The sequence below is a fragment of the Drosophila suzukii genome, chromosome 3, assembly GCF_043229965.1.
Source record: "Drosophila suzukii chromosome 3, CBGP_Dsuzu_IsoJpt1.0, whole genome shotgun sequence".
NCBI classification, from domain to species: domain Eukaryota; kingdom Metazoa; phylum Arthropoda; class Insecta; order Diptera; family Drosophilidae; genus Drosophila; species Drosophila suzukii.
The window spans coordinates 13,889,543-13,916,682 of NC_092082.1; the positions used below are offsets into that span (position 1 = coordinate 13,889,543).

The 27,140-nt window shown below is 41.5% G+C and overlaps 4 protein-coding genes across 8 annotated transcripts; 1 reads left to right on the plus strand and 3 right to left on the minus strand.

Moving 5' to 3' along the window:
- The first annotated feature begins 494 nt into the window (after positions 1-494).
- dib (Cytochrome P450 302a1, mitochondrial) lies at positions 495-3,406 on the plus strand. The gene is made up of 4 exons (XM_036814855.3): positions 495-1,101; positions 1,579-2,180; positions 2,241-2,438; positions 2,530-3,406. Exons 1-4 carry the CDS (start codon positions 552-554, stop codon positions 2,647-2,649), a joined length of 1,470 nt encoding a protein of 489 aa, XP_036670750.3. The 5' UTR covers positions 495-551; the 3' UTR covers positions 2,650-3,406.
- Positions 2,697-10,777, minus strand: wit (wishful thinking). 3 transcript variants are annotated; one of them, XM_036814853.3, is made up of 6 exons: positions 10,504-10,777; positions 6,805-6,969; positions 6,513-6,737; positions 5,877-6,446; positions 4,926-5,749; positions 2,697-4,863 (listed from the first exon to the last, which is right to left on the minus strand). In XM_036814853.3, exons 2-6 carry the CDS (start codon positions 6,869-6,871, stop codon positions 3,817-3,819), a joined length of 2,733 nt encoding a protein of 910 aa, XP_036670748.3. In that variant the 5' UTR covers positions 6,872-6,969; positions 10,504-10,777; the 3' UTR covers positions 2,697-3,816. The 3 variants fall into 3 exon arrangements, with proteins under 3 accessions (XP_036670748.3, XP_036670749.3, XP_036670745.3); XM_036814854.3 differs by having other exon boundaries at positions 6,805-6,978; XM_036814850.3 differs by lacking the exon at positions 10,504-10,777 and adding an exon at positions 7,084-7,221 and having other exon boundaries at positions 6,805-6,978.
- A 528-nt stretch (positions 10,778-11,305) lies between these two features.
- Positions 11,306-13,225, minus strand: Faa (fumarylacetoacetate hydrolase). Its single transcript, XM_017077079.4, has 4 exons — positions 13,033-13,225; positions 12,465-12,682; positions 11,793-12,394; positions 11,306-11,728 (listed from the first exon to the last, which is right to left on the minus strand). Exons 1-4 carry the CDS (start codon positions 13,117-13,119, stop codon positions 11,382-11,384), a joined length of 1,254 nt encoding a protein of 417 aa, XP_016932568.3. The 5' UTR covers positions 13,120-13,225; the 3' UTR covers positions 11,306-11,381.
- A 130-nt stretch (positions 13,226-13,355) lies between these two features.
- On the minus strand, positions 13,356-26,040 carry Gad1 (glutamate decarboxylase). Of its 3 annotated transcripts, none has more exons than XM_036815735.3 (9): positions 25,845-26,040; positions 25,644-25,752; positions 24,957-25,025; positions 22,563-22,799; positions 18,702-19,270; positions 18,502-18,569; positions 16,406-16,484; positions 15,204-15,548; positions 13,356-14,778 (listed from the first exon to the last, which is right to left on the minus strand). In XM_036815735.3, exons 3-9 carry the CDS (start codon positions 25,015-25,017, stop codon positions 14,605-14,607), a joined length of 1,533 nt encoding a protein of 510 aa, XP_036671630.1. In that variant the 5' UTR covers positions 25,018-25,025; positions 25,644-25,752; positions 25,845-26,040; the 3' UTR covers positions 13,356-14,604. The 3 variants fall into 3 exon arrangements, with proteins under 3 accessions (XP_036671630.1, XP_036671631.1, XP_036671629.1); XM_036815736.3 differs by having other exon boundaries at positions 25,644-25,727; positions 25,845-26,039; XM_036815734.3 differs by lacking the exon at positions 25,644-25,752 and having other exon boundaries at positions 25,845-26,038.
- Between the last annotated feature and the right edge of the window lie 1,100 nt (positions 26,041-27,140).

Below are 27,140 nucleotides of genomic sequence, written 5' to 3' on the forward strand. Positions count from 1 at the left end.
GACCATTAAGATGCTAATCGAAAATGGAGTTAAGAAATCGTGTGAAGCAAATCTTAGGTATTTATGTTTGCGGTTTGCCATTTATGTACCTTATACCATCTGTTAAAACGTAATTTTCACTTCCACATATTTTAAAAAATAATACAAATGTATAAAATAAAAAAAAAGAATATAAGTGTACAAAAAATGTACCAGATTTGTTCTTAGACTTAAATTTGATAAATGGAGCATCTTTAAATTTCTTCAAAATGTTTAACAGAAAATGTTTAACAGTTAATAACGATTACACCCCAAAAGTAGGCCTCACTGTACGATCTTCTCACCTTGGACTTTTCCCATTTTGACTCTCTTAAAAAGTACTTGTTAAGAGAACACCTTCTCAGGTATATCGATCGGAGGTAGATTCACCACAGGTAGGCACAACCTCCAGCCCGGAGTGCGTTTAAATGCCTTTTGCCAGAGTGCTAAGCCAGCAATAAAACTGTCAAACCCACGTAACCTTCAGTGCATTTCAAGAATTTGCCGCGAAAAGAACACAGAACAGAGGAAAAATGCTGACCAAACTATTGAAGATTAGCTGCTCTTCGAGGCAGTGCACCTTTGCCAAACCCTATCAAGCGATTCCAGGACCACGAGGACCCTTCGGAATGGGGAATCTCTACAACTATCTGCCCGGAATCGGATCCTATTCCTGGCTGAAGTTGCACCAAGCCGGTCAGGATAAGTATCAGAAATATGGCGCAATCGTCAGGGAAACTATTGTTCCCGGGCAGGATATCGTTTGGCTATATGATCCCAAGGACATCGCCACTCTGCTCAACGAGCGGGATTGTCCGCAAAGAAGAAGTCACCTGGCATTGGCCCAATATCGTAAGAACCGACCGGAAGTTTACAAGACCACCGGTTTGCTGCCCACCAATGGTCCGGAGTGGTGGCGTCTACGTGCCCAGCTGCAAAAAGAGCTGAGTGCCCCCAAGAGTGTGAGGAACTTCGTCTGCCAAGTGGATGGAGTGACCAGGGAGTTCCTCAGATTTCTACAAGAGACGCGAGAGGGAAATGCTATTGATATGCTGCCCAAACTCACCAGATTGAATTTGGAATGTGAGTACAGATCAGCTCCGAAATAAATAAAATATTCCATCAGGGATTTGCATTTCAAATATTGAATGTAGCAATTTCCCGTTCATTCGAATGTCTTGGGGCAGACCTATCTCGAAAATACCGTTTCTAGGTCTATGATAATGAAAGGTTGTTTTAATAAGTCTAGGTACAAACATGTTTAAGTAATTCGATGATGAAAAATTTATTAGTGGACTTACTTTAGGATTCTAGTATTTGTAATTGTAAAATTTACATTCCCGTTGATTGGAATTTATTGAACATCTTTTTTTTATAAATACCTTACAAAGACTTATCATAAAGTCAGTTTCATTTTTTATGTCGAAGTGATAACCCGATACTTCTAGTGGTACATAGTTACTTCATGATTCGATGGTAATCAAAATTGTTTGTCCTTATAAGCAGGGAAGAAACATACGTGTATAAAATTCTAGTATATATGCTTACTTTCATTTCTAGTAACCTGCCTGCTTACCTTTGGAGCCCGTCTGGAGTCCTTTTCTCCCGAGGAACAGGATCCTATATCCCGCTCCACCCGCCTGATGGATGCAGCGGAGACCACCAATAGCTGTATCCTCCCCACGGATCAGGGTCTTCAGCTGTGGCGGTTCCTGGAGACGCCTAGCTTTCGAAAACTAAGCCAGGCCCAATCCTACATGGAGGGTGTGGCCCTAGAACTGCTAGAAGAGAACATAAAGAGCGGTTCAGTGGACTCCTCACTGATCTCAGCTTATCTGAAAAATCCAGAACTTGATCGCAGTGACGTGGTGGGCACTGCTGCAGATTTGCTTTTAGCTGGCATAGACACCACATCGTATGCCTCGGCATTCCTGCTCTATCATGTAGCCCGAAATCCTGAGGTCCAGCAACGACTCTATGAGGAAGCTAAGCGAGTGCTTCCAAGTCCCAAGGACCAGCTATCTATGGATGCCCTGAGGACCGATATCACTTATACGAGGGCTGTCCTCAAGGAATCTCTGCGCTTAAACCCCATTGCCGTGGGCGTGGGCAGAATTCTTAACCAGGATGCGGTCTTCAGTGGTTACTTTGTACCAAAAGGGGTAGGTTTGAGGTGATAAACAATTAATATTGCAGTAGTTATAAACATACTTTGTCCCCAGACCACCGTGGTGACCCAGAACATGGTGGCCTGCCGCCTGGAACAGCACTTTCTGGATCCCCTACGCTTCCAGCCAGATCGTTGGCTCCAGCATCGTAGTGCCCTCAATCCCTACCTGGTACTGCCCTTCGGTCATGGAATGCGGGCCTGCATCGCCCGTCGCTTGGCCGAGCAGAATATGCACATTTTGCTTCTCAGGGTGAGCTACCGGAAACAGATCAGCACTTTGCGATCTCCAGTATTATGCCAAATTGATTTTTTCATTGTTTTGATTTGATTTGCATTTTCAGCTTCTGCGTGAATACGAATTATTTTGGAGTGGATCCGATAAAGAGATGGATGTCAAGACCCTGTTGATAAATAAACCTGATGGTCCCGTTCTGATCGAGTTGCGATTGCGTAGCGAATAAGTTGTAGTTATAAGTCCCCAGAGGAACAAGACTGAGAGATAACAGACTTTGATCACTTTTAAATAATTCGTTTATTAATTATATTAAATTAGTTTATAATTATATTTAGTGTAAATTATATATAACTAGACTTGCATTTAATGTGATTGAAAGGCTGCGGGTGTTTTGGTCTAAGTACTAAAGAGAACGACAAAAAGGCATTCATCGAAAATTCATCCAAAGGGGTATACTAGATAGAGTGGCCAAATACTCGAACGAATGGGTAAAGGGTTGTCATTTCTTCCAAAGAAGAATATATAATTTGTTAACCAGATATTTTCTTTCGAGTATTTTGTGCTCATTTTGTTTTTGTATACTTGTTTTCAGTATAATGACAACCCAAGTCTGGGGCTTTAATGTGTAATTGTGTATGACTAAATATTCCAGTACAATGCATAGTTAAAGATATACTCGTAATGCAGTTCGTTACTATATATGGCTCTATAAAAATGGTCCGACCAATCCCCTTCATTCTGTATTCCCTTCTTGCCTTAAGCTCAACTCGAGTGAAAACCGTACATATACAAACTATATAGACTACTACCTGTTTCGCTCTTGTCCAAGTTCAAGTCAAAAATATATGTGTGTGTGAGGCTATATACTGCTATATACTGATACTCATACGATTCTAGTCTGATCTAACCTATAAGGACTTTGGTTGTTTGCCGCACTACACGCTAGGATGATTGGTGAAAAAATACATTCAGATATACACATACTATCTTTGAACTTCTCTTCTACTATGTTCGAAAAATAAATGTTTTTGGGATGTGTTTTGAGTTTTCAATTTCATACAATTCTTTCGATTTCAAATCTTTTAAGCACTCTGCGTTAAAAATGGTCAATATTTCCTGTGTAATACACCATTGTGCAATGTTTTTTGACTAAATATTACAATATAATATTCTATTGATTTGAAATCGAAAAGAATTCAGTGTAGAAACCACAAACAATCCTGTTATCGTTTCTGTTTCTTGAGAAGACTTTTCCAGGAAGCGATTCAAGTCTTCTGCTCTATGGCTATCGTTGAATATGTTTTCGATGAATAATGAGATATGGGTTCGGAATAATGTTAATGTCCTGCTGCCCGTGATCAGTTTATAGTTCCAGCAGCAGAACCTCCTCATGCTAGAGAATGTTGAGCAGCGAGGAGTCCATCATCCGATCGTCGTACAGACTGAGGGTCTTGCTGGCCCGCGCTTTCCGCACAGATGGTGGGACATCCCCCGGGGTCTTGACCCTCTCGCTGGGATTCCTCAGCCGCTCGCTGCTCCCCCGACCGCTGAACACCTCGCGGAATACCTCTAGGCTGTGCTGGCGACGCATCTGCTGCTCCGTCGGAGGACCCGGAGGACCCGTGGTCACCATTAGGGAGTTGGTGCGCAGGTGACCGGGTCTTCGTTTTGGAGCGGGACGGGTAAGGGTCTGTAGTTCGCTACCATGACTCTGGATGCAGTTGTTATTGGTGCTCCCATTGATGTGTTTAATCAGGCTGCTCGAGAGCGAGCGGGGTACTATATGCGCCGGAGTTCCTGTCCTCTGCTCCGCACTTCTCAGTTGAATTGGCGGCGGTTTATCGAGGTGGGGGCTCAAGTCCAGGTTGTTTGGTCGACGCAGAGCCGTCACCAGATTGGATTTCTCCTCGCCGAACTGCAACTGGCGGCACAGCTCCTCAGCGTGCTCCTTGCGAAAGAGCTTCTTGTGGATCAGGGCTCTGACCCCATGCCATCCCCTGAGCTTCTGATCCGTGTTCTGCTGCTTGGGAAATCCCTGACCCAAGCTGGAGGTGGTATTCCCAACCGCGCTGACAATCGTGTTCTTCTGCTGCTGCTGGTGATGATGGCTGGCTATCAGCTCCTCCACACTCACATCGTGCTCCAGGCAGGAGAGGGAGTTCTCCTGCGGCTGCGTCTGGAAACTGTGCTTCTTGCTTCGCTCCACGAGAACCGGAGGAGTACGCATTTGCAGGGGTGCCAGATTGCGTTCCTGGCAAGGATTCCTGCCCTGATACGGTTGCAATTGCTGATGCGGGTAGCTCAGATGATTCTTCTCCCGTTCCAGGGCAGCCAAAGGTAACTGTTGATTGGGAGGTGGTTGGATGAGTCCAGAGGTATCGGCGCTCATCTGGTGATGCACTGCAGCGGCCGTAGTCGTTGTGGTTATGACATTTAGACCCTGGAAAATTAAAGAATCCATTAGAATGAATTCTAAAATATTCAATAGGTAAAATTCCTTACCTGTTCCGTATTTGCGGTGGCCACCAGATTGTTGGTGTTGAGCAGGGGACTAGAGGGTTGGGCCTGTGCTCGTGGTCTTAGAGTCGACATCTCTTGCATGCGCTCTTCGGCACACAGGGAAGTCAACCTGGCATCCGCATCATGGTCCCAACAGTCCTCGCAGGTATCACGCACCACTTTGGCGGCTGCACCACCTCCCCAGCCGGTGGGGAACAAGGGTCGCGCCTTGTGCCGCACCACCAAAGCCTGCATCTGATCGAAACTGGGATGGGAGCCCACCTCTTGCTCATAGGGCGCTTTGTAGGGCGGCGTAGGCTGTCCTGGAGCATAGAAGTCCGAACAGCGGGTGGCCACTTCCCAAAGCACCAGACCGAGGGCATAAACATCCATTTGCTTCAGCGAGGTCTCGCAATCCCGCAGATTTACAGCACCCTCCAGCAGTTCCGGTGCCATGTAGCGAAGGGTGCCCACTTCGTTAATGCTCTTCGTCTCCGCCATGGCCACCTCGCCCTTGTACTCGTACTTGGAGCCAAAGACCTTCAGGGCAAAGCCGAAGTCCGCAATGCAACAGCTGAGATCCGCCTGGACCAAGACGTTCCTGGTGTTGATGTCCCGGTGGGCCACACAGGGCTTATGCTGATCCCCCAGCCGGAGTTCCGTGTGCAGATGGGAGATTCCCCGTGTGATGGATCGCAGCATTCCACAGCATTCGCTGAAGCTCAGGGTGTTAGCTATTAACCAATCTTGGAGGCATCCCAGGGGAGCCAAGGAAAGGACCAGTTGGTACTCCATCCGTCCATCCATCGTGCAGCGTTCATCGTAACCTGCAGGCGGAAACAAAAGAGTAAGGTTTAATAATACATATATATGGATTATTTAAAGCTTAAAGGAAAAATAATACATAAACAAGATTGCACTGTATTACATTTGTTTTTATCAAAAGTTTATTACCAAAATAGCTTAAAAGCGCAGGACACTCCATCAAAGGCAGGGCATAGATGTTCCTCTCGTTCACATAGTACTGGTGATGCTCCTCGGGATATATCTTAACTGCCACCTCTTGATCGTGAAGAAGTCCCTTCATCACAGTTCCATACTTGCCGCTGCCCAGCATACCGATCAAGTTCATGTTGTCGACATTCCGGAGATTGGAGCTGTAACCAGGACCCGACGGTGCCAGTGGAGACTCCTCCGGTTCGGGTTTCTCCTTGGCTGTGCGGCAATACTGAACGGCCAGGAAGATGCCAATCGTGAGGGCTGTGAGTCCACCGGCAAGTCCCAGCATTGTACTGGCCAGAAAGGATTGCTGCTGCTTTTCAGTGGCCCGATTTGTGATCGATGTTCTTCCCTCATTGGAGCCCAGTTCCAAAGGTGCGGGTTCCACTACGGCATACTGGGCATTACAGACATCTCCCGAGCAGCAGCAGTAGTACAAGGAACTGGTCTTCGAAGTGGGCGCCGAACTAGTGCACTCCGACTGGCTGCATATGGAAGTGCGATCCGTGTTGTCCTTCCAGCAACCTGGATAAAGATACAGAACCACAGAATAAGTAATTTATAATTGTTATTGCCTTTTCCCAGACTCACCCTGCTTGACAATCCTGGTTCCATTGGGCGTCTGGTTCCAGAGCGTAAAGCAGAAGGTATAGCCATCGGAGCAGGTGCGTCTGTGTGGCTCGCTGGGCACTGGAGTGGACTCCACTTGCTGCTCTTGCACCTCGCCACTGGAGTCCTGATCGCCATCATCTTCATGGAAGGAGTTGTCGTTCTCCTGGAAGCTCATACAGCTGTACTGACGACTGGGAACAGGTGCTAATCAAATCAAAAAAAAATTCCATTCATAAATAATTCATAGATAACCAGACTTATGAGTACTCACATGCTCTGCCCAGTGAGATCAAGGCCAGCAGAAGAAGCCAAGGCCAGCTGTAGATAACCCACTTCATGATGTCAGAAATCCTTTGATAGGCCTTTAGTATGATATTCCCGAGATGACTTTGATAGCCCAAAAAATACTAACCAATGTTACGGCATTTTGTACAACCTGAAAGTGCTGAAAGAACGCACAAGTTTGTTAATACCTATTTCGGTCTTCTTTGTAAGTAGCATCTACGCAGGAATTATCAATAGTCTGTCACACTCTCGCACCCTTTCCAACCTCTTTCCCCCTTCCATAAGTATTACTCTCCCATTCTCTTTGCGTATCAATAGGCGATGACAATTCGCGAGCTCAGCGACTTTATCAAGCCAACTGCCGGCGATAATGGCCAGACCCAAATACTCGCACAGTTCCACCAACCCCAAAAGCCGAACACTACCGATCGCCAAGCGTCTGTCGCTCGAAGTCTGTCTAGATCGGGGTAGAGTGGGGGAGGGGGCCTATGGGGAACTACGAACACCCACCCACTCCAAGTCTCGGGGGAACTGTTGCACTTTGGAACCCATTTGGAACCAGGCGCCGCCAGAATACGAAAAGCATTTCAGTTGGGGATCGAGTGCAATAAAGAAGATCTCGACTGGGGAATACTCATATCAAGCAGAGAAATAAGTATACTTAATTATAATAGTTAAGAATATGTATATATCTGTAAAGTTCTTTGTATTTAATGAGATCAACTTAAACTTGTTATAGTGTGTATAGCCAGAAATTTTCAATTTATTATTAGAAGCATTCTTCAGGCCTCGTTTCCTCTTCAATGAGGATTAAAAAATGTTGCCAGTATTAATTAGTTAGCTGGTTGAACTCATTACTCTCTACTGCTTTCCAATTATAGGGTACGTATGAAAGTATGTCTTATACACAAACATACCTACCTACATATATTAAAATGTGTTTATACCTAGCGGGTAACGAATTTGCATTGGCGACTTTTGGGTTAATTGTGGGTGACGGGGCATGAAATTTAAAGCAAGATAAGCATTTTATCAGAGAGGGAGGATAGACTTATCACGCGATTATGAAATCTACGACCGCAACCTACTGTAATTATTTATGGCGTTTCCAATTAAAGAAATTTTTAATCCAGAATGAATGCAAAAGCGCCTATTATCTTTACTAATCTCACACTATTTACTATTATTCGATTTGTTTGATTCGGGAAAAACGTCTATAAGTAACTTAAGTTCAAAAAATTTTTTTAATGTTTTAGCAAGTCTAAATAATATAAAAAAGAATACACAACAAGTATTTTATCTTTAAGTAGTTAAATTGGTTGACTTGAAGTTGTTAAAATATCATTTTAAAGAAGGCTTGTAGATACTTGTCAAATCAATTTCATAGGGTTGTCCAAGTAAAACTTTCATTCAGTCATGAGCGGTCAAATTGTGTGCGCTTACATTGTTTTTTGGCTTTGTGTGAATTTCGTCGGATTCATTCTTGTGCTGAATTATTTCTCTACTATTGAAAAAGTAGACTAAGGTAAAATAGATTATTTTGATTGGAGTTGTTCCTTAAAAGCTGGTTTATAATTTCCAGAGTTCAATATGGACTGGCATTACGCCATATTATGTTGTTTATTTATGATCTGGCTGCAAACGATATGCCTTTACAAAATATTTGTAAGAAGTTATGTTTGTCTTAACAAGAAGCCGGCCGACAAAGGCGTTTGTTATCAGGGTTTGTTTCCCCCTCCCGACGAAATGGAAAACTGCTCAGAAGAGAATTTGGATTTCCTAAGAGAGCCGAAAAAGGATTTTAATGATTTAGAAGATCAGAAGGTGGAAATGCTGGACGAGGTGGATTCTTCCGGCAAGGTGTCAGATTCTCTAGAAAAGTCGGAAAAGAAGTGTGCGGTTCCAAAGGAACATAAGGAGTCGGAAAACGATTTTAGTGGTTCAGAAAATCAAAAGGTAGCATGGCTGAACGACGTGGATTCTTCCGACGAGATGTCAAATTCTTTAGAAAAGTTGGTAGAAGAGTATGAGGTTCCAAGGGAATATATTTTGCGTGCCAAGAAGATGGGCACTCCCGTTCAAATTAAAAATATTCAATTGGATAATATCGAACAGAAAAAAATCCCGAAGTCCTTTGAAGACCGCTTTAATGCCAGTCGCCAGAAGATTCTTTGCAGAAGGCGTCGACAGGAACGATCCGTATTTAATTTTTTTTCATGGATATTTTTATATTGAAAATACAAATACAGTTTTGAAGGGACGCTAAATTTTCCCTCAACTTTTGTTGCTGATTTCTTCTCCTTTCTCCACCTTCAGCACATGCGCAGAAGAGAGTCCGAGAAGAAAGAGAGCGGAGTCCGACGCGCCAAAACAGGTTCTACTGGCGCTGTCTCAAGTGCCCCATGGAGTGGGGTGGACCGCGGGCGCGGAGGGTGGACCCGCCGGCTGCTCTCGCACGATAGCCGACGGCGCCAGTTAATTGCAAATACTGCTTGATTCCCTACATTTGGTGGGGTATTGCCAAAACACCAGATAGAAAATGTTTTCAAGAAATGATTTATATAGTTAATAAATATTTATTTTGATAGGCCTACTGGTATTTTTATTTGTGTAGATCCATTTTATAAGTTTTTGTGTTATTAAATTCTCAGAATAGTAAAAATCTTTTGGAACTCGAAAGAAAAATTACAGTCCTATCAGGGTTAAATAATCAACTACTAACAATAATCTACTAATAAATAAGTGTTAAATAATCCATTTTGGATAGGTCATTCAAATGTCGTTGAAGTTATTTTTCCCATTCGAAATGTTGGTGTTTTTGGTCTCCTCACATTGGTTCTTTTTCTTTGGGGCCTGATTAACTTTTTGCGTGCTGCGTGTGCATTTGTCCATGGCCCCATCCCCAACCCCATCCCCACAAAAAAATGCCACTGCAGCCAAAGTGATTCGGGATTCATCTTCGTTCTACAGCTGCATTTGGCCAAACTGCGACATTCGAAAAAAAAACGATGTAGAAAATCAATGCAAAAACACAAAAGTGCAAGCAGACGAAGAACAGCAAGAACAACAATGGTGAAGGGAATGTGAATGGGAATGGGTACGGGAATGGGAATGGGTTCGGAGGTCTCTTGTTGACTTTTTTGTACACATGAAAAAATTTCAATACATTCTTAACAGGTTCAAAAAGAAACGATTAAAAATTTAAAGTATGTCATTTTAATGATTAATGTTTTTTTTATTATTAAAAAAAACGTAAAGATATAACAAAATATTTTCAGATTTTTCTAGGACATTTTTTATCCATTTTCGGTGAACTTACTAAAAAGATTTATATAAAGATCAAATTGACATATAAATAGTATCAAAATATTTAAGCAAGATTAAAAATTAGGAAAGTTTTGTGACTATCGACTTTAAGAGACTCTTAAGATTTTTTGTAAGCACCCTGGAAAACGATTGTAATAATTTTCCTAAGTTTAAGTTCACTGTGTGCAGACAGTTTTCTGCCAGGGTGGGTGGCCCAAGCCCACCGTCTGCCCTTCTGCTGGTCTGCGTATTTGTGTGTGTGTACTTGCGCAGAGTGGAGTAAAAAATTGATTTTTCCAAGACATTTTCCAGCGTTGTTTGCGGAAAACATTTGCACTATTATGCACTATTTTGGAAGCCATTCGATAGCAAAACTTACACTTAATTCAGGGCGTTTGTTGCACTGCACTTGCACTTTAAGTTGTATTACTTTTTCGTTTTTTTTGTGATAAGCCAAATGAAGTTGCACACTCGCCGGAAAATTTATGATTTGGGGCACCGGCGCCAGTCGCGTCTGCTTTTTTTTATTTTTCCTCGTTTTTGTGTCTTTTTTATGGCACTTTAAACAAGTTTGCACGATAGGCGGGCCGTTTTTGCCGTTTTGCCGTTTGGTTTTTCGCAGCGCGCCACCTTCGCCCGCCGACTTTCGAGGAATGAATGCGGTTTGCTGCGCCGCTCTCATTCTCGCTCTCTTCGCAGCTCCACTGCGACGTCGACTGCGCTGCTGGCGCTCGTTTTGGGGCAGCCGAAGAAGAAGCGGCATGCGTGTATTTACGAAGCTGCGTGGAATGGCGGAGGCAGCGATTGGAGCGAGAGTGGAGCAGCTGAAAGAGCAAGAGAGCAGGCCAGAAAGAGAGGCGAATGGGAGAGAGAGCACTTGTTGAGCTAATCAGCGTGCACCGAAAAAAATTATATTACGTATACGCTACGATGCTTGTTTATCCCAAAAAGTATGCTTCAAAATATAAAGTAATAGGTAATATCGAAAATTTAGTTTACCAACACTATAATTTTTTTTTAAATCCAAGAAGACTATTATTTAATTAGTTCAAACAAAATAAATTTTAACTAAATAATCTATTCTTTTTTTATAACAAACTGTTTTTTGTCCTACCCCATATAATAAGTATCTGCTTGCTTTTTAGACTCTTGTAACCTAATATAAAAGAAAAAATATTAAATTACTCAACAATAAATCCCAGTAATTTTATTCAAATGTTTTTATTCAAGAAGATTCATTATGATCCAAAATAAACCCTACTGCGGCACTGGGTGGGCAGGCAACACCTGACCCACACACTCCCCAAATCCAATGCGCAGACCGTTTTTCTCGCAGTGTCCTCGGATGATAACCTCGTCAAAGTCCTGCAGGAACTTCCTGGTCTTGCCACCCGGCAGCTCCACCGTTTTGGTGCCCTTCCAGCAGAGCTCCAAAAGTGATCCGTACGAATCCGGGGTCTCGCCGGAGATCGTTCCGGAAGCCATCAGGTCACCCGGACGCAGGTTGCAACCGGTGACAGTATGATGGGCAATTTGCTGCAGTGGTGTCCAGTATAGGTGCTTGAAGTTGGATTTTGAGATGAGCGATTCGTTCTGGTCGGAAGCTGAAATTGAAGAAGTTCTTAAATTAAAAGATCTCAAAGAGATTTCAAAAACATCACAACATACGTTTCAAGGAGACCTCTAGATTGATATCAAAATTGAAGGGGATGCTCTGGCGCAAATAGGGCAACACTTCTGGTTCCTGGGGGAAGTTGTCCAGCAGGAAGGGTTTCAGAGCAGCTGTGGGCACTACCCAGGGTGAAATTGTGGTTCCCAGATTCTTTGCAGTAAAAGGACCCAATGGCACGTACTCCCACTTCTGGATATCCCTGGCACTCCAGTCGTTCATCAACGTGAAGCCAAACACATTCTTCCAGGCCTCGTCCACGCGGATAGGTTCACCCAGCTGATTGCCCTTACCACCGATGAAGAAGGCCATCTCCAGTTCGAAATCTAAAAGTCTACAAGCTCCAAAAACTGGCTTCTCAGCTCCATCGGGAAAGGTTTGTCCCAAGGGACGGAGGATGGGGGTGCCGGAAACCACCACTGAACTTGCCCGACCATGATAACCCACCGGCAGATGGCGCCAGTTGGGCATCAGGGCATTATCCGGTCCTCGGAACATAATGCCCACATTGGTGGCATGATGGATGGATGAGTAGAAGTCCGTATAGTCGCCAATCTGGGCAGGCAGATGCAGTTTGATTTCAGACTGAGAAACGATGGAACTGAAATATATGCAAATATATACTAAATGCTGTCAAAATTATAATAATGAAGTCATAAAATTATACTCACACCGCCTTTAAGTCCACATTCTGATCCAGTTCGGAACCCTTGGACAAAAGCTTTTGAGTCTGGGTCCTCACCACATCCCAAGCTTCAAAGTCCAGTCCCATAAGCTCATTCAAAGTTTCCGCCTGAAGGCTTTTCTGAACTTGCAAAGGATACAACTGCGAGACAGCTTTCAGATCCAGGACATGCTCTCCAATGGCCACACAAATACGATGAACCGTCTATAAATGTTTAGAAGAAAAATACCTTTTACGATATACACATACGATATGATATGGAGTCTTATCATAGCTAGTTGCTGGGTTGTTAAAGATTGGATTAGCATATTGTTTTCGTAAACAAACTAGTTTGTGTTGGATGATGTATGCAAATGCTATGCCCCAAAGCGGTTTCTGTTCTAAAGTTGATTTCTAGAACATGTGGAACAAACTCAAGTCACATGGAAAATGATGAAACTCTAAAAACTTACAAATATTTAAGACAGTTTAACTATATCTTGTAAGATACAATAACTCTTGTTGAAAAAACTCATGAAATTTAACTTCAGATTTCAGAAAGATATATCACTCACATTGTTTTCGGTTGAGAAGACAGCATAGGGCAAATTTTCCAGGGGAAAATCGCTGCCCGCTGGCACTGGCACAAAACTCTGGGACATTATAAAAGCACTCAAAGTGGAAAACTTGGGCAGGTGGGTGCGAATCAATAAACTGAAACAGAGAACCGAAAAAAACGTGCGCGGAGCCAGAGTGAGCTAGATAATAACTGAGGGGTTTTCAACCTACGATCCGCCTTATATAGGCTCTCCAGACCCCAAGATCTCTCTCTTCTCTTAGCAGAACCAAGCCCCCAAAGCAGAAGAGTACCCTATACCATTATAAAGAGAAACATTGATTGCGCTTTGGTTACTTTTATTTTTATTTACCCATATATTTATATATATAATATATTCTTTTGCATTTATATAGATGTTGGAATAATTCTTGTTCTGGTTTTGATTTGGATCTCTGCAAATACATATACATTAATTTATACATACATAAAATGAGCGTGATGCTGGATAAACTTAGATAACACGCTTTAAAATACTATAATTGTTTAATTTATTTTTATACCATTCATTTTTTATTTTTGCTAAATTGACAAACGAGTTTTGTGCACAGGTAGAATGTAATATGTCTGATTGTGTTCTTCTGATTGAGGGACTTTCCATTCCAACCTTCCTGGATCAAGAACTGATTAAAACTTAACTGAAAACAGAATCTTCCAACATTCGTAATTGAGTTTAATTGACTCCGGGTAATATATATTTGTCAGCCGTTTGCTGGAAACTAAACTCCAACTAATTCGATTATACGTATTCATGTCTCTATATATAGCACAGTTCGATACATGGACTAAATGGGATCTGTCCTGGTGGACAGATCCCCGTTCTTTGGTTTTGTCTATACAATTAACAAGCACAGGTCTCTTTCGATCTCGATTTTATAAAGGTACGCATGGCCATAGATAACTATATGAAAAGATTTACTATTTGCAAACAAAGCAAAATCAACGAATTGAACTAAAGACCTTAACTCTTCTTCATCTTTTCCTGATATGTTAAGATAGCGTTCCAACAATTTCTATATCGTATATATTTCATAGTATTGAGTTTTGGGGGCTGGGACTGTTCCGTGTTTTTTGGTGGTGCGTGTGTGGAGCGGTGGCTTCTATGCTCTGAATTCCATCGTTATTTGCGGATACATATAGATATTCAAATATTACTTATAGATTCTCCTCTCTGTCCTTCGATTTAGATATAGTTGCCAACGAACGGAAATGAAACGCCTCGATTATACATACATAGTTCTTTTTTTTTGTCAACTCCGGGACGAACGGATAACGACGGTTAACGAATAACGGTTAACGGATAACGGGATGAGAAATCGTAAAGGAACATCTAGCAACACGTTATAGATACAAACAAATGTACATTCAACATTGAACTCTGATGATTAGCTGGATTCGAGTACCCTGCTCTCAAATTTCTGGGTTTTTCGTAGCGGTCTCCTGATATGCTTTTACCTTAATGATACTTCTTGGTTGTGCGATCTACCATTACCAATCTAAGCGGATCCGAACCGAACCATGCTGAAACCCCTTACAAATCATCGCCCAGACGATGGATCTCGTCCAGCATAAAGTCCACATCCGCCTCATTGACCGCCGCCGATGAGATGATCGAACGGAAGAAGTTGGGTCGCCGATCGTCGGGTTGATAGCCCACCATCAGCGTTCCCTTCTGCATCATGCGGCCCTTGATGATGGGGCAGATCTGAAAGGATAGTATGGAAATATTAGATATTTTCCTATCACATAGATACTTTAGAGCATTAAAGGTAAATAATTAAAACACCTATTAAAATAATGCATTATAACTATGTTTGAAAAATAAAATAATCATATTCTATTTCAAGTTCAGAATTAATTCGTTTGGTAATAAGAATAATATATGAAAAAATGTAGTTAAAAACCTTTATTTTAAAGTCAAAAATAAATATATAAAATATATATATATATATATATATAAAATATATAAATATATAAATAACAAACACAGATAAGTTAGATAGTACCAAAAAACTTTTTGAACGAAACACAATAAGCAATCTAAGAAGTATTCTATGTTAATGTGCTGTTAGATCTCTAACCTTATGTTAAAATAAAATCTTGGTATAATTTTTTAACGTATTGTCTTACCTTTCCCAGCTCCTGCTCCTTCTTGGCATCATGTGGTACTCCTCTCAGCCGCTTGGGCACATACCAAAACGAGACATTGACGCACTCCGGCTCGAGGATCAGATGGAAGCGATCGGACTGCTCCCGGATTCGCTTCAGCTGGTATTGGACCAGTTCCATGAGGCGATCCTGCTGCTGCTCGAAGCCCTCGGTGCCCTTGGCCCTCCATTGGAGCCACAACTTGAAGATGTCATTGTGTCGACCACACTGGATAACCTTGTCTCCGGTATCATAGCTGATATCATACTGCTTGTCGGTCATGAACAGATACTCGGCCGACATCTGGTTGCAGCTGATGAGGAGACCCTGCGGAAAAGATATAACACATATATCGATTTGGAATAAAATCTCTCACTCAGCAAACGTAGCCCTCTCTGTCCATAAGTCAAGTTGAAATTTTAATTAAAATTCCGCCTGCCAAAAGACGCAACTGTGACCGATGGTAACATATTGCATGGGATGTAAAAAAGTCAGGGTGACTCGACGCATTTGGTCCATGGTGGGTTCGTCAAAGATTTCATTACGCATTGTGTATGCGGGACTGCTACCCTTGGCCATTTGGCTCCTGGTTTGGCAGGACGAACAACAAGGAATTGTTCGGAGTACAATTGGAATTCTTTACACAAACATTGTTCGATGTGCATCCAGAAGAATGTTGGGCAAACCGGGGGGAATGGGGCAGTGGAGATGGAATTTAAAGCATGGGGTTGAGCTAGAGGTATGCCTCGAATTTGTATCGCTTGGTTGGAGTGGGGAAATGGAAATGGTGGAAGACCAACTTCTCTGACAGGCTGGCCTTTAATTTTAATTTGTGACTCAAAGAACAATTATCCGTTTATTACTTTCCAAAGAGTAATTTCCCTCATTTTGAGCAATAAAATACGAAATATGTGAGGTCACAGCTGTAAAGGATCCAGCACTTCAGATTCAGATTTCATTTAATGTTGCATACTTTTATAGCACGGACTTTGTTTGATTTGCAACAGAGTGGGGGATTGTGCTTAACCAACAAATCTCATATAAATTCCATTAAGTTCAATTTTAAATCTTAAAACTTTCTTTGTAACTTTGAAGATACTTCATAAGCTTAAAATGTTGATCAATTGTTTTCTGAAATATAGTTAAACCCTTGTATTTTATAATCTATTGAATGGTATACTTACATCCTCCTTGAAGTGGATCGTGGAGCACTGGAGCAGGGCTCCCATGAGCTTGTGGGGATTCCAGGTGACCGAATCGGCGCTGCAAGAGTCAAATCATAGCGTTAAATGGGCATTCAATTACGAATTACAAACAATTAACACTAAGCTGCCGCAGTGCGGTACAAACCCCAATCCACTAAAAATCCAACCCCCTGCTGTTCGACAAGATGTACGAAAAAAAAAGTAAGGGGAAGGGATGCGGAAGGTCCTGGCAAGTGCCATAAATTGTGGCAATTTCAGGCCGCAGCACTTTAATTGAATTCAAAAGAGCGGCGAGGACAACCCCCGTGGGCACTGGAGGGTTGACATTGACAGCTAAACATCCCTGTGGGAGCTATTTACAGTTATGTGGGCGCAGTCTGTGTGTGTGTGCGTAGGATTGGGCTTGGAAGTGTGCGTGAGTGAGTGGGTGTCTATAAACATGATCCTTATGGAGTGCCTGGAAGTATGCTTCACTTTTTTACACCTTCATGTTTTGTGAAAAAAGAGGTATATTGTTTTTTCAATTTTCGAAATTTGAAAGAAGTAATACTTATATAATTTATATTCAACAATAATTTCTTAGATACTGCTGCTTTTAAAGGCATTCTCAATTTATAAAGAACTATCTTTTGAAGCGAAAATCTTTAACTTAATATTTATTTTAATTGGTTTAAGGACATAAGTTCTAATCGATTTTAGTATTCTAATCATTACTTAAAATTTTTTATAATTTCTTAAAGTGTTAGTAATGTATTTTTCAAGAAGTATTTTATAGTCTCAACATTTTTCCCACCTAATACTTATTTGATTGAGCGACGGCATGTGAAGCTAAAACTTTTAAGATGAGATTCTCGTTCGATTGTTTTAAGTTTATTTCCAAAATGAAACTCAGCGGATTTAAGAGCCACCATCGAAGGACCATTAATCAGAGTTGCCTAAGCCGTCGAAGGCCGCAAAATGTCAGCTGCATGGGCATTTTAATGATTAATTCGCGCTGAGAGCCTTTCAATTAAGGACCTCGATTTGCATGCCACAACAATGTGGGACTTAGGATCCATTCAAACTAATTGAAGGCGTTTGCCAGTTGGTCTGGGTGATGGATGGATGGATGGATGGAAATGGGAAGGGCAATCAATTTCAAAGTGTTTATGGAGTCGGATGCTTGACCGCAAGCTGTCGATACTGCGACAGCTGCACTTGCCGCATTTGCCTAAGCTTCCTGAAGACTGAGTTCAATTAAAGATGTTGTATGGATTGCTGATGTAAATGGATTCAAATTGGAGATGGAGTATAAAGTGCATTTCAGGTTGCGACTTTAAAATTAAAAATTCCTCGCCCTGGGGATGAATCCCTGACTTGCCCTCGCCCATTCATTGTTTGGCGTAATTGTTGTGTAAGTAATGCCCATGGATGTATAAAACACCCCCCTTGGCTAGATGGATTCTCAGGAGAAGGGCATCCGGAATATCCACTTTGTTCATTTGTTTGTTCGGGATAAAATGCACTCGGCTTGTGCCTTGTAATCCCTGTAAGCTCTGAACACCTGATGGAGGCACTAAATGACAAATTGAGATTTTTCCCACATGTTCAACTCGAGCCTGTGCCGCAAAAAAAGAGGGCGGGAAACTGAGCGATGCGGGCCATTTGGGAGCTTTTAGATTTAAATTTACCCAACCCGGCCAGAGATTTCAATTTGTGTTTTGACTGGGCCGAAGATGAGGGCGCCCAAGGCACAAAGTTCATGTCAAGAACGATGATGAATGGGCATAACAATTGCTTGGGACAAAAGATAAGGTCTTCTAAGGGGTTTTTAAGCACTTCTAAAGAACCCAAGTACTGAAAGGCACTTGAAAGAATTGATAACTTTAAGAAATACTATTTAGTTTTAGTGTTGAGAAATAATTTAAGAATTTGGAATTTTGTATTAGATTTTCTTGATCATTTGAATAAACCTATGATACTTTTAAAACTTTCAAATAAGGCTCTTTTTAAAGAATTTATTATGTTTTCCACTTCCAAAGAAATATAAGTATGAATATAGATTCAACATTTTTAAAACATATGTAATCACTTACCGCTCAACTCCAGTAAATCTGGGATGACGATGCTTGCGCGACATCAACAATCCACCACCCCAAGCAGCCTGTAAGTAATTTAATACAAAATGGGATATCAAATTAAGATAATATCTAAAATTAAATTCCCCTTTTTAATAGTAATCCCTATAACCATGGTTTTTTTCGGATCTTTATGATATATTCCCAAGGTAACTTACATCGATGTGCATCCAGCAGTTGTACCTCTGACAGATATCGGCGATCGTGTTGATATCATCGAAGGCCCCAAGAACAGTGGTGCCGGCAGTGGCGTTCACGAAGAACGGGATGTCCCCCTTGGCTTTGCGCTCCAGGATCAGGCGCTCCAACTCAGAGGTGATCATCTTGCCGTGCTCATCCGAGGGCACCACAATGCAGTGATCGGTTCCCAGTCCGCAAACGGCGGCACAAGATTTGATCGAATAATGGCACTGGTCCGAGGTGAACATGACCAGGGTTCCAGGCAATCCCGCCGAGCCGTGCTCCTTGTAGTTCGGGAACATCTTGTGACGGGCCGCCAAAAAGGCGTACAGATTGGAGATGGAACCTCCAGGGGCCAGAATCGAGTCGCCACCTGACCAGCCGATAATCTCACGCATCTTGGTCAGCACCACGTTCTCCATCAGGATGAAAACTGGGGCAATCTCATAGGTGAACATGTTGGTGTTGGCCGTGGCCGTCAACCATTCGCCGGCCATCGAGATCAGGTCCAGACCATTGGACAGCTGGTTGAAGAAGTGGGGATGTCCTGAAAATTACAAAGGATATATTGAACAACTTTTTGGAGTCCTTTGCAATGTTGGAAACTATTACTATATATCCTAATCAAGATAAAGTCTGATCTCAAAGTCCTCATATATGAATACTTTACTTGTTTTCTGCAACCCCTTCGGCTAAAGTTAAATTCTTCCCTTTAATTAATATTTTCGGAAGTAATACTTTTGACATTTTCTATGTGCTTGCCTAATGTAGCTGAAAATGCTTTCCATTTAGCCACGGCTGTCTGGCTGTCTCTTGAAGTCTGTGGGACTTTTCTCGCTTTTCCGTAGAACCAAGTGAAACTAAGCTGACAGCAGATGTGCCTGGCAGCTGTGCTTCCTTCAGCCTTCAGCCTCGTTTTTTTTTTGTTTTATTAAAAATATATATTCGAGGGCAGTGGCAGAGTGAAACAATGGGCCGAACCAAAACACGACTGACTGGCCTCGAAAGGAAAAATATCTATGTAGGAATAGAAGGAAAGCGGAGGATAAAGACCGCCGGAAGTGCATATGTTCAAGGGCAGACGGAACAAGGTCCTGGCCAATCTATGGGGGATAGTCTGCTCTGAATCGGTATCCCTTGCTCAACAAGTTTTTGACACTGTAATCCTTAAGTCCCTGCTCCTGCTGAGCTCTATAAATTGCTCATTTATTGTAGCTAATTGCGACTTGCCGAGCTTCGATTTTGGGGTGCTATATGTGGAGAGTGGGGGGAAAACTCCCACGAAGAATCACAAAATGCTTTCAGTCACCATCAGGAAGCTGTCCAACTCCCCGATTTTCTTCCAAAATCCCCCCATATTCCTGTTTGAACCCTTCGGCGTCTGTCAGTTCACATCTTGAGTGCCATAAGTCGTGTGATTAAAATCCCATTGCCCACAAGGCTAAATCCACCCACAGAAATAAAATATGTGCACTGGGAAAAATTAAGTTCAGTTTAATGGCTGTTATTCACTGTATAAACTAATCCTGAATGTCTTAAGATTTAACCCTAAAACAAGGCTTAATACCTATTTGCTCATTTCTGAATGTGTTAAAAATAATATCTTAATCCCCTCACTTATTCAGTTATGGTTTCTTCCTGTGTAAACTGACAGAGCGTTGGCATCCAAACATTTCAATTTGCGCATGTGGCCAGGATATCTCGTTGGAAGGACGAGTCGAATCGAGCGGATTCACCCTCGCCCCGGCAGCCATTCATTCGCATCAAAGGATCAGGAATGCAGCGAGTCAGAAAACAACAACGGATTTTGATTAAAGCTCCCCTCGTTTTTATGGAGTCCTCGGAGAAGGAAGCGGTCGTATCCGTCGTATCAGGTTGCCCGTCTGACAGGGCGCGCATTATGTGAGATTACGGATCATAAATGGGACTCTTATCGGGTCTGCAGGGAAGGCAAGTACGGATAAGAAGGGACTTGACATTTATTTTCGAGGACAAAATGTGTGTTTGTTTTAATTTGTCTGAAATATTTAAATGGTAGCCTATTTTGAAACTAAGTATAATACAACTTAGTAAAAACTCCCAAGTACCATTCTCTTTTATTAGAACCTTATTAGCCAAAAACTTTTTTTTTAACAAGAGCTTACTTCCTAAGCGCATTTTAATGAGCGAAAAACTAATTTAAACTTGAGCCAAAACTTGAACTACCCCCCCATATATCATGCGACTATGACTATGCTTCCTAATTACGTTAGGTTTTCTTTACCAAAAGTTTCCCATGCAATCTGAGTTTATTCAGTTGCCGTCTTGATTGCGTAGAGTTTTAATTCAATTTTTGGCAAACCAAATGGGAGCAGAAGGCTAAAACGGCAGCAGTCCTCATTTCCTGCAAAGCAAATCAAGGAAGCAACGCCTGCTTCCGAGACAAGGCCGCAGTTTCCGGGGGTGTTGGATGGTCGGGTTTCTCTGGGGTAGGGTGGATGGTGTGGGGTGGCTATAGTAAATACGCTTATTATCGATACTCCAAACACAATTGCGGTCACGTGCGAGGACTGCACAAACATCCAGGGACAAAGACAGCGGCGGACGACTGGGGACAGGACGAACTGCCTCTCGCATTAATTTTCAATGAAATCAAATCAGCAAGGACATTCAAAACAAGCTGGAAGGAACTATGATATAAGGTATGGACTGAAGAATACCTTGAAATTGGATATAATACATATTTACACACATGTTTGCACATCAATAAAGTCCTCTGAATGAATAATGTTTTTAGGATTATTTTAGAGAGCAGAAATTTTGCATCATTTTTATTCATTTATATATTTTTACAAACAAGATTTTTACAAAATGTAGTCATAAAAAAGTATATCTGTATCTTATATCTGTAAAAAATAAATAAAAAGTTGGAAAGATCTCTGAGGTCCTAACCTATATGGTTTTTATATAGTAAAGTGCCTTTTTATGTGTAATCCTCTCTAATATATCCCCCTTTATCATCGAATAGTGGGTATAAAAAGTTAAAAGTGAAACGTGCGAATGACTTTTGGCTGCTAAAGCCGCGCACACAAAGAACCCTTTGCCTGATTTATGATTGATGGCAGACTGAGTCTGAATCACAGGGGATTACAGACCCCGAGGCGAGTGTTTTTGAAAGGTGTAAACAAGCCGGGACCGCAGCTCAATGGGCCATAAAATGGCATTGTCTGCTGTCTGCTGCCCGGGATCTCCCAGCGCGTATATCTCCCCGAGTGCCATCAATATGCTAATGTGCTTATCTCGAAGGCTGCACACTTTGTGCTCTAATACGACCGCAAGGTCCAGAGGCACGCGTCCTGCCCTTGCCCTTAAAAATTAAAAAATATACCATGCACAAAAAGCATATGCTAAGCAAGGACAAATTTGATTAATTCCCAACTGAGCAAACATTAAATGGTGATGATAAAACTCAAATCACCAAGTTTAGATCACCTTTGAGTTTTCGTAACAGCTTGGAAAGGCAGAGATTTAATTTTACAACATTGTTTGTAATTGAATGAAAGTAATATATAAAATAAAATGATAAGTTAAGATCATCAAAATATTGATAATTTCTATATTATATAATTAGCTCTTTAGTTTTATTGAATCACTAAGATATTAGGGTTGAAAAACATATTTATTAGACAAATACGGTATTATAATTTCTGATTGTTACGCTTTTTATTTTGAAGCTAACAAAAATGGTATACAATATATTGGGTTCTGTTCGGTTTTATTTGTAATATTTTTGTTAAACTTTTAATCCTTTATAATTTAATTTAACTTGAAGAATTTTGGATTCTAAATTGACGACTTACCCGTCTTGACTTGGTACTTCAACGTGGTGGCACAGTCCTCGATGAGTTGCTGCAGTGGCAAAGCGCGATCGGGAACATCCAGATCCAGGAGGCGCTTCATGTCCTCGGGATGGTGGAAGTCCAGGACCTTCTCATTCCGATCGTTGGTGGCCTTCACAAAGTCCAAAAGCACATCGATTACCTTCAGCAGGAATTCCCGGGTCTCCGGTCCAGCGGTAACTGTGGTGGGCATGAGATCTGGATGGGATAAACAAAAAACAAGAGGGTGCGGAAAAAACCAAATGAGAATTTCTTATCGGTAAATATGAAAAGCGTGCCCCGCTGCTGACAGGAAAAATGGTTTTTCCTCTCTTATCGTGATATATGGCCATTATTATTGCAATGATTTGTGGGGAGGCAGTGTCGTAAAAAGAGATGACTGGTTTTTTTTTGAGGTAAGTTAATCTGGTCAGGGGCTAGCTGAGATTTCAATTATTGTTTTAGACCTTGTGCACTGATTCACAGAGTAAATCCAGTAGTATTTAAGTTTTATAAGCATCTATGGATGTTTTTTGTGCAAGGTTTTAGTGCTCTTAATTCTTTAGTTAGTGTTTTTCGCCATATTTTTTTTAACAGCTCCCAGATTTTAAAAGTAAAAATTTCAAGTATCCTCTGTCTCCGAATTTTTAAATATTTATTTTGCTTTTATCAAGATGGTTTTAGAATACAGTTTAGTATTAGCATACATATTTACTGAATTTTCTATCGGTGTAATATTTTAAATTAAAAAATTCCAAAAACTTAGGCTTAAAAAGCTGTACATCAAGCAAAGATTTTTTGTAAACCACCAGGATCTCGGCAGTGCACCCTTGTGGGTTGAGCGTATCCTTGGCTGTCCTTGCCATCGTCCTTTTGCGGTGGCTGCAATTAATTACTGGGGCTTTTGTTTAAGCATCAGCAGTGGCCACTAAGCCACCGAGCAAATGGGAGCAGCTCCATTAGAAGCCAGCTGGAAATCAATTGGGAACTTAACGTTGCGCATGATTACCATTTTCAGGGGAAGAAGGACCTTCGGGGTGGTGGGACAAATTGTAGCAATTTCAAAAATTCCTCGAGTTTACGGCCAAGAAGTTAAATAAAATTTAATGTGCTCGACTGGCTGCAGTGGGTGCTCAGTGTCAAAGGCAGACGGTACTGAGTCCTGAATCCTGAATCCCGAATCCTGCCGAGGCATTAGGAACAGCCGTCACACACGAGAGTCCTGGAATCGAGCGTGAGCAATATCCTGTGACTAAACGGTTTATGTTTGTTGGCCTTTCAATTTGAGGCACGCGTCTGCCGCCTCGGGGAGAGTCCTGCCACCTTCGTCCTGGTCCTTGGAATGGTATATCCTATGGTGGTGGATTTGTTTGACTTTCTGTCTGTTTGTTTCGTGTTTGTCGAGGAAAATCTGTTACAGGGCAACAGTCGCCAGTTTCACGCTTCAACGGAGCCAACAAAAAATCGCACACACGCACACGAAACAGGAGCATCCAGTGCAGAGCCATTTATCAAGGACACGAGTGTCCTGGACAGCCCACAGCCCACCGCCTGGCCATGTCCTTAAACAGAAGCAGCCTTTGCCAGTTTGCCCATTTGCTGTTCCTGTCCCTGGCCGTGTCAGTTTAACACTCGTTTATTATTTGCACAGCCAAAAGCAATTGGAGTGCAGTTATGCGGAGGACCAATGTTTGCCAGGAATATTACCACAGCGAAGTAATGCCCCTTCGGAAACATGTTCATAAAATACATGTTTCGTGTGCAGGAATCTGACAGGCTGGAGTAGCACATTTGGAAAATAAATCTCGGCTATCTGCTAATACTAAACCCTTGTTTCGTACCAATTTATGACTATGACAGAAAACTATAATCTTGAACATTAATAACTTACGGAAAGACTTTGAGCAAATTTTATGTAAAAAAGTTTTAGACTATATATCTTAAACATCACTGTATTCCCTTAGCCATACTTTAAATCCAACACAAACAACTTTTTTGAAGTAATGACATATTTTATCTCATTTCCTAAAAAGTTATTTTGTGATAATAAAAAAAATTCAGAACTATACAATATTAACTCTTTCCTAACTTATAAAAAAGATTAAAAAACAATTAAAAGTATAAGTGTTCAAAAATCATAGTTCACATTGGTTAGAAAAATATAAAATATTCCATAGCTTAAAATATTAATGCGATCATATGTTTCAAAGTAACTAAATCTCTTTTATGTATCTCTTGTATGATATTTGTTTTAATACTTCACCTTATATAAAATTATCAGTTAAAAATAAATATACATTTTTTCATATTTATTTTTATGTATCAATTTGGAAACATAATCATTTTATAATACAATAAATTAAAATAAATACTCACCATATGCCGTCAGTTTGCCCGTCCTCTCGGACAGTTTATACCCGTTCGGATTGAGTGACATTTTCTCCTCTGCAAGGTTAAAAAATAAGAAAGGGATTTCATTAATAAGGGGAATCCCAAGGAGCAGACTCTGCTAAGTAAGAAAAAATGGAGCTCGGCCAAATGAAGTGAGTCAATGTTATGCAATCGACCGAAATCCGAAGGCCCCGAGGCAGGTGTTACATAAGACCTTGCCTTTCGAAAACCCCCCTTTTGTACACCAGCCCACACACACAAATTGCATAACCAAGACAAACAAACAAGCGGTGTGAAAATGCAATGGGCGTGTAAATAAACAGAGTGGAGAATGGAATGGGAAGTTGGGGGAAATGGGTGGATGGGGGCTCTTTGAGACAAGGACAACTGAAGGGCAAGCTCCAAGTGGGAGGTAAATATCTAGTACATAGTATATACACTGATTTCGGGACCCCTCCTTTTTCCATTTTTGGCGCCATCTGCTATTGCGCAGTGAGTGTTAAGTCAATTTCCTGCGACTGTAAATATGTACATGTATATCCCTATATATCTCCACGTAGTTTACATGGGGATACAGACAGCTGCAGTTAATGGCGAAGAAAGAAAACCTTGGACAGTACGAAACTTATGCAACAACGAATGTCAGACCTAAATCTTATCTGGGAGTCTTACCGATAATCCTGCGGATATCGTCGATATACTGCTTTAGATAATTCACTTTGACTGTGTGTTGGGGGCGACGAATCACCGACGAGGCTTTCGTTAAAAAAAGTAGAGAGATCTAGAGGAATGTGCGAGGACGAAATGTATCGAAATGTAACTCTAAGATGGAACTGCGAGTGCTACGAGTGGTCTAAATTGGCGACAACTTACAGAGTTCCTTTTTAGCAATTAAAACACAGAGAAAACACTCGCGGGACGGAGCTTTAACTCACTGATTAAACGGACTTAACAGATTACTGACTTATTCTCTTATATATATCTTGTAACTCTTGCAACTTTCACTTGTTGGAGAACTGTTAGGGAACTGAGCAGCCTACACTCGCTGACGATCTGCGGAGCTATGAGCAGCAGCATCCGACTGGGCTGCCTACGAAGCTTTTCCAGACCCACAAAATGGCTGCCCACACACATATACGAAGCTACTCCTCAATCTCTTGCATAACCTTCAGCAAGAGGAAAATGCGGGAAATTCTCTGGGTGACGTCATTGATTTTTCGGCAACCATCTTTGTTAAGGCCATTTTGCGTGGGCGGAGCTTCAACCATGCGCGCCCCAATGTATCCAACAGATACATAAAATATATGCGCACGCCTGGTAAATACCAAAAAAAAAAAGGAACATATAAAAAAAAGGACCCCAGTCTAAAGGAAACAAAGATTGTGAGGGGGCGACCAAATGAAAAGCTAATTAACAAACTAATTTTGCCACTGTTTCTGACATTTACAATGACCCACAACTTTTTATGAGAGTTCCTGCCGAATGACAGTGAAAAAAAACCTCTATAATTACTTCCATTTCCCCCATGTGTATATCGGTACATATAGGACCTAAAACATAGAATACTAGTATATAGAACAAAATGAAATTTGGGTCAAAGCTAGGTGCCACCTCCTCTTCCACCATGCAAAAAAGATATGTATCTAGAAGTGAAATTGCATCATTTCCAATAGAACGCTTTTCATAGCATACTTTTAAGGGCCTCCGCACACATACGAATGTTATGTAACATGGTTAAAAGGACCCAAGGAGCAAAGGGGCCAAAAGTGACGTCCATCAAACCGGAGAAGCTTAAACAACGAGAACATAAAAACACTTCCCTCAACAGAGTATCTCCCACTCTTATCTGACATGGAGCAGCTGGCGGAGGATGTTACCACACTTGGCATGGTCTTGGTCCTTGGCCAGGATCCACTGCGTCAGCATATTCGTTTCGAAGGCTTTGGCACTTGAAAAGTGTCTTTCGATGTAACTGATTGCAACTTGAGAAGGCCATTACAGTGGCAATAACTCCCTTGCAAGTCCTTGTGATCAATCTTTTACTGAATGCCATTTCTTCAATACTAATAAAATGAAGTAGGCGCTTGTTTAACAAGACATCTTAAACATTTTCCAAAGTTGTAATTTGGCTTTAACAGCTCGAATCATTCCAAACTTTATAAATTACTA